Genomic DNA, 9,804 nt, shown 5'->3' with positions numbered 1-9,804 from the left:
ACTTAGTTTTTTTTTTTTTTTTTTGAGTAAAATAGTAAATAGTTATAATATTATTAATTTTACAAAATTATAAAAATTAAAAGATATTTTTTAATTATTACAATAATGATAGATTTTAGAAAAAATGTATCAGAATCATTTTTGTTTGAATTTTAATACTAAATAGTTTGTATTCTATACATTTTTACGCTAACTATAATGTTTATTGAAATAAATATGAAAATCTAAAAAACAACCCTATTTGGTTAAACTTAAACCCCAATGTGGCAAGGGAAGGGGTTTTTTGATCGAGTCCAAATTTTCTATATCAAGTAAAAAATAGGGGAGTGATATCTAAAATCAAATATCAAATATCTAAAAAAAAATCTTCTATGCGTTTGAACCCCTCTAATATATATATATATGAAATCATTACATGTTTTAACCATACAGATTTTGATAAGTAATAATTCTAGAACTTCATCTGTAATTATTTCACTTAAAAGTGACTGATTTCCATATGGTTAAAACGACCACATAGAATTATTTTGTATACATATATTCTCTTTAATAACCTTAGGTAATCAGAAAGATTGTAAGATAATATTTAGAAAATATTAAAGTCATACTAAATTTTACAAATATTTTTTAAACATATTAATAATTTAAATTTTATAAAATAAAATAAATTACAAATTTTAAAAGATTTAGGTACAATCATAGATAATATAGATAATATTTATATTTTAGTATTATATTATTGTTATAATTGAACGCAATATAAAAGTATAATCTTTGTATTAGACCAGTGGTCGGCAACCTTTTTTAATTCTCGGGCCACATTTACAAATTAAAAAGAGTTCGCGGGCCAGATAAAAAAAAAAAATTTATAATTACATTATTTATTATGCAAAAAAATACTATCTAAAACTTAAAATAATAATATGACTTATATAAAATACCCGTACCAAAAACGCAACGTTCAATTATATTTATACAAAATGATATTCAATTAAATTAGTCGATTTAGAATTTAAAGCGGGCCGTATTCAATAGCCACGCGGGCCGGATATGGCCCGCGGGCCGCCGGTTGCCGACCACTGTATTAGACTATTTTAACATTATTAATATTAATATTAACATTGAGTAACTTTAAGATAAGTCTTAAAATTTTCTATTATTCTTTGAAAAACTCAATCAATTAATTAAATTGTAATGGTGTTACACATTTAGTTAAATTGTAATTAGTGCAAAAACTAGAATTAAATAATAATTTATTCATACTTAAAAACTTAGTAAATATTATGTCAATTATTTATTAAATGGACAATTATATGTAACAGAATAATACACAAAAAGATTCTGATTATTGTTATCTTATAAGTAATCAAGTGATTCCCCTGATTCATAGATTACTTTGTATTGCTTGAATTAAAAGTTAATTAGGATTCTCAAATCTAATTTAATGTGTTTTCTCATATGATATAAAATACTGTAAGTGCTTCTGTCCAAAATTATTTTTTAAGTACAAATTTAAATCATTAATTATTTTATATTTTTTAGTGAATCTACTAACTGGGTTATGGAATGCAATTGGAATAATATTTTTAAATACAAATTGCCTATTCGGTGGAATATTGCAACTGTATGTTAATTAAGTATCACTTTACTGTAGATTTAATACCTAAATTTTAATTAATTTAATTCAATTATTTTAGAGTGTTGGGATTTTTAATGATTGCTTTAGAAGCACCATGCCTTTGTGTATTTGTTGATTACATGCAACAAGTTAGTGAAGTAGCAGAACAAAAACCATATTGGACTAAAGCTATTTTCTATGTTGTGTAAGATTCTACAATATTAAATATTTGGTCATTATTATAAAAGAAATCAAAGATTCAATAAATTTATTGAATATTAACAATTTAATTCAATGATAAATTGAAAATTAGATTTGTTGTTAATACAAAAAAAACATAATAATAATCACGTTCATTAAAAGATCAGTTAATAAAAATATGAACAATAATATAATTCTGTTGATTCCAAATTTCTTTTATTAATGTTAAGATTTAATTAGTAATTAAATTATATTATGAATTTTGTATTATGTCATTTATTACTAATCATTGTAATAATATAATTAATTCTTAGATTTAACACCCAATTCTTATAATATTAAATATTACAAGAATTGAAGGCCAAATTTTGGTCCTCTCAACATTTCAAACTTTTTTAATATGCTTTTATTAGTTTCACCTGTATGTATGTTTGTAACTCTCCATGCGAACGTGTTATTATTCTCGCGTATCCCGCCGTCTATGGCCTTGAGACTAAAGTATCGTAACACATTCACTCCACCACGCTCACGACAACAACACTATTCCTGTATAATTTTATTTTTGGTTTTCATACCTGTACATACGTGCGTATCATCAATATTATATATATATATTTTTATTGTTTATTATTAGGTATAAACATTTAAATATTCAAATTTTTTTGAGTTAATATACTTGTATAATACATAAGGGATTACAAATACAGGTAGCAAATTGGTTTATTATGACAATATTTGCTGGTATATAGCCTTTATTATCAATGGTAATAAGACACATTGTTGTGAGTTTATAAATACACTAATTGGCAATACAGAAATTATATCTATTGATATTCATAATTGACGATAAACACTCTGTGACTGTGACAGCGATGTCATAAAAACTAATAAGTGAATAATTTTTAACTTTTTAGTTTGATGTACTTTAAAAGCATGTTTTTTTAGTTTATTTAAACTTTATTTATTTTACATTTTATAGCCTTTTAGGGACCATTGATAACTTGCATAAAGGAGGTTTTTTTAACTGTTTATACTTCAGGATTAATCGGGCACCAGATGAGTGGTTAGTGACTCTTATTACTGTACTAATCTCTTGTTTATCAAACAAAGAAGCCATCCATGGCTGAATGAAAATTAATGAGGCTATGTGCATTGATCATTGTTACATAACTGACTTGGCTACACTGTTCCTCTAATGCTATTCTAGATTTGGGAAAAATGCAATTAGCACCCACAAAAATTGTATTCTAGTTGTGCTTATGGTTGTAGCATAGTTGTTTAATTTATTTTTCTTAGAAAATTTAAGTTTTATAATTCAAGACTTATTATTTACACTTGCAACTCAAGTGCTTATCAAAATAAATTTTTGTATGTATTTTAGAAGAAGAATTTTCCAACATTGTATTCATACTTATAATATAGGCAATGATTTAATTAGGGAAATGATAGGTTAATAACAACTTTTGAACCATAATTTTTAGAAATTATAAATGTTTTTAAGTCTAAGTGGAATGAAAAGTGAGGTTATATCACTTAATGATGATATCACCTAGTTAAATATTACATTTTGCCGGTATACAGAATTTTAATAATTAATTTTGTAGTGATCCCAAAAAATTTAATTATTCTTATTTTTAAAAATTTTAATTACCTCCTTATATTAAATTCTTTGTAATTATTTATGTTTTAGAAGTTAAAAAATTAAATGTTATATCTAAATATAGGTTTTTTATATATAGACCCAATTTCAACAAATTGTTATTAATATCAAACTTCTCCCCCCTAAAATTTCTTTTTTAAAAATTATAGATATAAATTTTCAGAAAATGTTTCAGTGGGGTTAGTTTCAGAAAAAACTAACCCCACTGAATTTATGCCTATGGTTTTATTGCTTCTACAGATTACTTGGGAGTTGTCGATAACAACTTTTGTCCCGTTATTAACATTTTAAAATATAGACTGGATACGAGGTACTGGTATGATTATTTATATTAATAGGTATTTCTTGGCTGCACTTCTCTTCCTATCTAAGAGTAAAAATTTGAATAATTTCTGAAGTACTGGTCAAAAAGAGGTTATCGATCAGTAATTTTTTTAATTGAATTATTTAGTATTTTATAAGCTAGTTAAATATGTGTGTTGCCATTTAAAAAATAAAAGTTGACATCCTTATTAGTTATAAGGAATTATAAAATTGATTAATAACTGAAAAATGTATGTATCAAGAAATATATGCCATTAAAAAAATCCAAAAAAAATTATTATTGAGATTATTTTTATTTTGTAAGTCATTGAATGGGTTATATGATATATGAATTATTCTGTATACTTTGTTAGATTTGAGTCACTTTGCATTTATAATTTTGGATTTATTATCTTACTATTATATATAAACTAATTGTTTTAGAGCATCCATAGTTCCATTGTTAATATGTTTTGGGCCTAGTACATTCATAGCCAGTGCATTAGTATTTGGCACAGGTTTGCTGTATGGTTTGATGTCAATTGGAAAAAAGTAAGAGTTTTGAAAGTATATCTATAATTATTTATCTATTTATTTTATCGAGATATCAATCTCTGATTTATAAATCAGATTAACAAATATATATTTCCTTAGTATCTAATTTCGATTGAGATGTTTGTTTTATTGTATATAAATAGATATTTTAGATGAGAAATAAGTGATTTTTCTTTCTCTCTTGATAATGGCACTCGACTTATTTTGTGTTAAAAATCATTTATTTCAGATCAATATGTAAAGTATCCTATGTGAAACAAAATAAAATAATTTAGAGTTATTTTATTTTTTATTTATGGTAGTTGGTTTATCTCAGAGGTAGATAAGTAATATTTTAACCTACCAGGAAATATAATATAAAGCTTTAACTTGAAAGAGTTTCAGGGTAAAAAGAAATGGTTTTTATTTTTCCCCGAGGTTTATATTTATTATACATATTTTATATGTAACTAACATGCTTTATTTTTGTCTATTGAATGAGAAAAGATTGAGGCACCACTTTAAAAATAAATTGCACATGGTCAAGAGACCCATTGAAGGAATCCCAGTTTTCAAGGAGATATATCTATCCTTGTTTTATCTGCACAAATCATTATTAATTATACATATTAATTAAGAGGTTTCTATTTTATTAAAAATATGACTATAATATATTACAAAAAAAAAAAATTTAGTTTGTCGTTTAATTTATTCCATTCATATTTTAAACTGATTTACAAAATTAAGAATTTGATTTGATAATTTTCACTTTTCGAATCTTATCAACTATGAGTACTTAGTTTAATTTGAACACCTAATAGTTCATAACATTATTACAATATTGATATGTTAAAATAAAAAATCAGTAGATAAATCAGTAAAAGGATGTAAACTTAGCCTGAGCTGAATGATTTGTCACTGTGACATATCTAATAATCCAATATCACTAACATTGATTTTATCAAGCATTTATGGTAATACTTGAGTATTTTGTAAAGTATTATGGTATATTTTTTGTTCTACAACTTATTTCAAATAGTTGATAATTCACAAACATGGGTTACTAAAATTCCTTGTGGTTTGTTTTAAACAGGATGTTTTCTGTAATGTACCAAAAAATTATAAATCAACCTTATAGAAGATGAGGAGGTCAGTGACAATAGGTGAGGACGTGATTGGAGAGGTGGAGAGTTTTAAGTATTTAGGGTCAGTTGTGCAAAAGAGCGGTGGTATTGACCTGGATGTAAGACCCAGGATTAAGTGGGGGTGGTTGAAATGGAGAGAAGCGTCTAGCGTCTTATGCGATAAAAGAATTCCAATGAGACTGAAAGGTAAATTTTACAAGACTGTAAAAGGCCAGCTATGATGTATGGTTCAGAGTGTTAGGTGGTTGATAAGAAAGTAGAGCAGAGAATGAGTGTAGCAGAGAATGAATGTAGCAGAGATGAGAATGCTTAGATAGATGAATAGAATGACTAAAAAAGATAGAATGAGGAACGAGCATATAAGAGGGAGTATAGGTGTAGCGTCAATCGTGGATAAGATGAGAGAAAATAGACTTAGATGGTTTAGTTATGTTATGAGGAGAGAAGAATTGGAAGCTGTAAGAACAGTTATAGAAATGAATGTTGAAGGAAAAAGAGGTAGAGGAAGACCAAAAAAGAGATGGAGGGATGCTATTGAATGCGATATAAGGACAGTTAATGTGAGCGTAGATGATGTGGGAGATCGTGTTAAGTGGAAGTTTGGGATAAGGGTGGCCGACCCCAAGTAGATGGGATTAAGACGAGGAAAAAGAAGAGTAGGAGAAGAACCTTATAGAAGATATGGTATGAAAACTTCAAAAATGTCCACTTTAAAATTTGAATTCCAATAGATATCATTGAAATGCATTTTTATTCTTCTAATAAATTGATTAATTGCCATATTAGCTTTTAAAAAATAGCCTCAGAATTATTATTAATGAGTTAAAATATTGGATTATAAATAAAAAATGTTAACAATAAAATCTATATGACTATATAAACTAACATAAAATTTCAGCATATCTCTAAAAATTGTATTTAATTTTCATGTTTAAACACTGCTTAGAAATTTATGAGCTAAAGAATCTTAAAAATACTATAAACATTTTATTTTTTATATAATATTTTATTTAATGTATATTTTTCGTTTAAGTAAATAAAGAGAGAGTGTAAGTTTTCTTTAATTTATGTTTTAAAAATGTGTATGCCTTAGTTCAAATATTGCAAATTCATTGGAAATATTTTTATGAAACACCATAAATGTTTTTTTTTATTATCAAATTTAATATGTTAAGACTTTTGCATTTCCCTACCATCTGGAAACAATCCATTATTATTTTTATTCTCAAACCGGGCTAACTCACCATTATAGCAACCTCATATAGACCAATTAATCTGCTTCCAGTGCTTAGTAAGCTATTCGAGAAAATCATTTTGAAAAGATTAAGACCAATCTTAGAATCACCTAAAGTAATACCCAATGCTCAATTCGGGTTACGTTCAAATTATTCCACTATACAACAAATACACAGGCTAGTCATATTGACTAGCCTGTGTATTATGAGATTATATTAATCTCATCATCCTTTGAAAATAAAAAATATTGTCTGGGGGTCTTTCTTGATGTGGCTTAGGCCTTTGATAGGTTTTGGCATCCTGGCTTACTCTATAAAATTAAATCATTCCTTCCTGCTCCCCTATACTTACTTATTCGTTCATACCTAGAAAACAGAACCTTTAAAGTTCGTTACAGTAATTCTTATTCCTCTCTTTTTTCCATCCTGGCAGGAGTAGTGGTACATTCGCTAGGTAGTGACCTTTCCCCCAATTTATATAATATTTTCACTTCAGACATCCCCCAAACTCAAAACACCTCCTTGGCTACCTACGCTGATGATACAGCCATTTTATCATCCAATAAAGACCCAATCGTAGCTTATAATGCTCTTCAACTCCACCTTGACTATATTGATAAGTGGTCCACAAATTGAAAAATTAAAATTAATGCAGATAAATCAGTAAATGTTCCTTTCACTCTTAATCAAAAAAATATGCCTATCCTCTCCTTCTAAGGAGTTCCTATCCCCTCCTTGACTCAAGTCAAATATCTTGGGATTACCCTTGATAAAAGATTAACCTGGGGTCCTCATCTCAAATCCAAAAGAAAGCTATTAAACATTATATCCTACTTACTGTGTCCTGTACTAAAATCCAAACGTCCTATACATAACAATATAATCATTTATAAGTCAATGTTAATACCAATTTGGTTTTACGGAGTCCAAATATGGGGTTGTGCCAAAACATCACAGCTTAAAATAATTGAAGCCTTCCAAGCAAGTTTCCTTCATACAATCACGTCCGCTACTTAGTATGTCTCCAATCTTACCTTACATTAAGATTTAAACATTGAACCAGCTGATATTTTAGTTAAGCCATACTACAAAAAGTTTCACTCTAAATTACTTCTACATCCAAATCCATTAATTGCTAACCAACATACAGTTACAATCCCTGATAACCCTCGCCGTCTAAAAAGAAGCTGGTGCCGTGACCTTTTAAATTAATATTGTGATGGCTAAATAACCAAATGAAGTCAAAAGGTTCCCATCACTGGATAGCTTCCCTTTTTCCTGTTTTCAAGCCAAATGATTTATTCTTATGAATATTTTATTGTTCACCTATTTGCTTATTGTATCTTTTCTTATGAACAGATTGTAAATGTTATTATTGTATAAATTAAATAAAAAAAATTTTTTTATATATTTCTACTGTTAAATATTGAAATAATATTATTTTATTTAATTCAAATAGTATTATTTTATTATTTACCTATATATTTTTTTACTTTGCTTAAATTTATAAAACTTGGTAGTAAGTTTGATCTTTGTATAAAAAAATTATGCATTACAATAAATTCACATTTAAAATTTTGTATTTACTTAGTTAAATTAATCAATAATGTTAAACTTTCGCCATCTGTTTTAAAATTGTTATTTGTAATGTAAGCACAAGTTTTTGTTTTATATGTCTGTGTTATATAATTTATTTAATGAAATTATATTATTTTTTATAGAGCTCCAGCTGATCAAATGAAATCTACTGCAGCTACACTAGAACCTTAAAATGTTGATATACTAGATTACTACTCTTATATAGTCTTAAGTACAAAACTTCGTCAATGTAATTTAATGGTTTGGTTCCTGAAGACAAGTTGGTTATTATTGTAAAAAAAATACATTCCAGTTTATTTAGGTATTCAATAAAATATCAAATTTCATTAAGAGATTATTTTTAAATATTCTTCATTAGTAACACTTTCATAACAATCTGGCAGATTCTACTTATTTCAAAACATGAAAGTTGTATCTCAGTATAAAAGCCCTTCAATACATGTGTAACTTTAAAATTTCCTTCATGTTAATGTAAAATTTACAATAACAATATTTAAATTGTAATATAATATAAACATATGAGCTGTTTCATGAGCCATACATTTTTAAACTCTTAGATATTAATTTCTAAGCTAATATTACAGAGAGATTATATTGAAATTGAATAATAAGTTTTTATACATTTAAGTGATTACTTCTTTTTTTTCTAATAACTTACATTGGCAGGTTTGTACATATCAAGTCAAGTACTTCTCAATAAAAATGTATTTTACTGATAAGTGTTTTAATAAATAAATTTTTGAAGAACTGAAAATATCTAATTATAATTTAAAACTAATTTTATCATTTCTATATTAATAATTTATAATTTTATTATAGGTTAATTTATATTATTAATTAAGATATTTATATAAATTTTTAATTTAAAAAATCACATAACATTTCACACATTTTATTACATTAAATTTATATTAAATTAAATTGTTAATGGGCGTTTATTAATAAAATTTATCAATATTATTTCTCTCAGTTTTAAAGATAATAAAAAACTAAACTATATTTTTTACTAATAGTTTTGAAGCATATAATGTCTGATGATACATATTTAATTTTATATTACAATAATAATTATACTTTAAATATAACCAATAATATTCCATTGTATAATAAGACATTTAACATAATAATCAACATAGTAATGAATAAAGTAGAATTAAAATATATCTATATTTTACAATAATATATAATATAAACTATTAAATTTAACTGAGTCTCATTGTATTTTAAAATTTTTATTAACTTTGTTTAAATTATTGATGTAATATTAGTCTTAAAATTAATTTGACATAGATTTTATTGATCCCGAGTTATAAATTATCGTAATAATTAACTTAATAAGTATTGCATGAAACAATTATTGAAGTTATGAGTATTTAGAAAAAATCCATATAATTTACTTCAGTAGAATTATAACCTTTTTTTAACACTAGCTAATTTTTTATATTTTTATTGTGAATAATATTTTAGATTTCCTCTAAATGAAGTTATAAAAAATTTTTGTATAATTTC

General features: G+C 25.6%; 1 protein-coding gene across 1 annotated transcript in view; it reads left to right on the top strand.

The window, feature by feature from the left end:
- LOC126898856 (calcium channel flower) overlaps positions 1 to 8,765 on the top strand; it is a 13,750-nt gene extending 4,985 nt beyond the window's left edge. The window contains exons 3-6 of the mRNA XM_050673262.1: positions 1,543 to 1,624; positions 1,698 to 1,823; positions 4,227 to 4,334; positions 8,418 to 8,765. Of these exons, the coding sequence (XP_050529219.1) occupies positions 1,543 to 1,624; positions 1,698 to 1,823; positions 4,227 to 4,334; positions 8,418 to 8,466 (365 nt within the window). The 3' untranslated portion in view covers positions 8,467 to 8,765. The remainder of the gene's footprint in view (positions 1 to 1,542; positions 1,625 to 1,697; positions 1,824 to 4,226; positions 4,335 to 8,417) is intronic.
- The last annotated feature ends 1,039 nt before the right edge of the window (positions 8,766 to 9,804 follow it).

Source organism: Daktulosphaira vitifoliae, unplaced genomic scaffold, assembly GCF_025091365.1.
Source record: "Daktulosphaira vitifoliae isolate Bord-2020 unplaced genomic scaffold, ASM2509136v1 Scaffold_2, whole genome shotgun sequence".
Classification (NCBI taxonomy): domain Eukaryota; kingdom Metazoa; phylum Arthropoda; class Insecta; order Hemiptera; family Phylloxeridae; genus Daktulosphaira; species Daktulosphaira vitifoliae.
The sequence above is the reverse complement of the archived record's forward strand: the minus strand, read 5'-3'. Positions and strand labels throughout refer to the sequence as shown.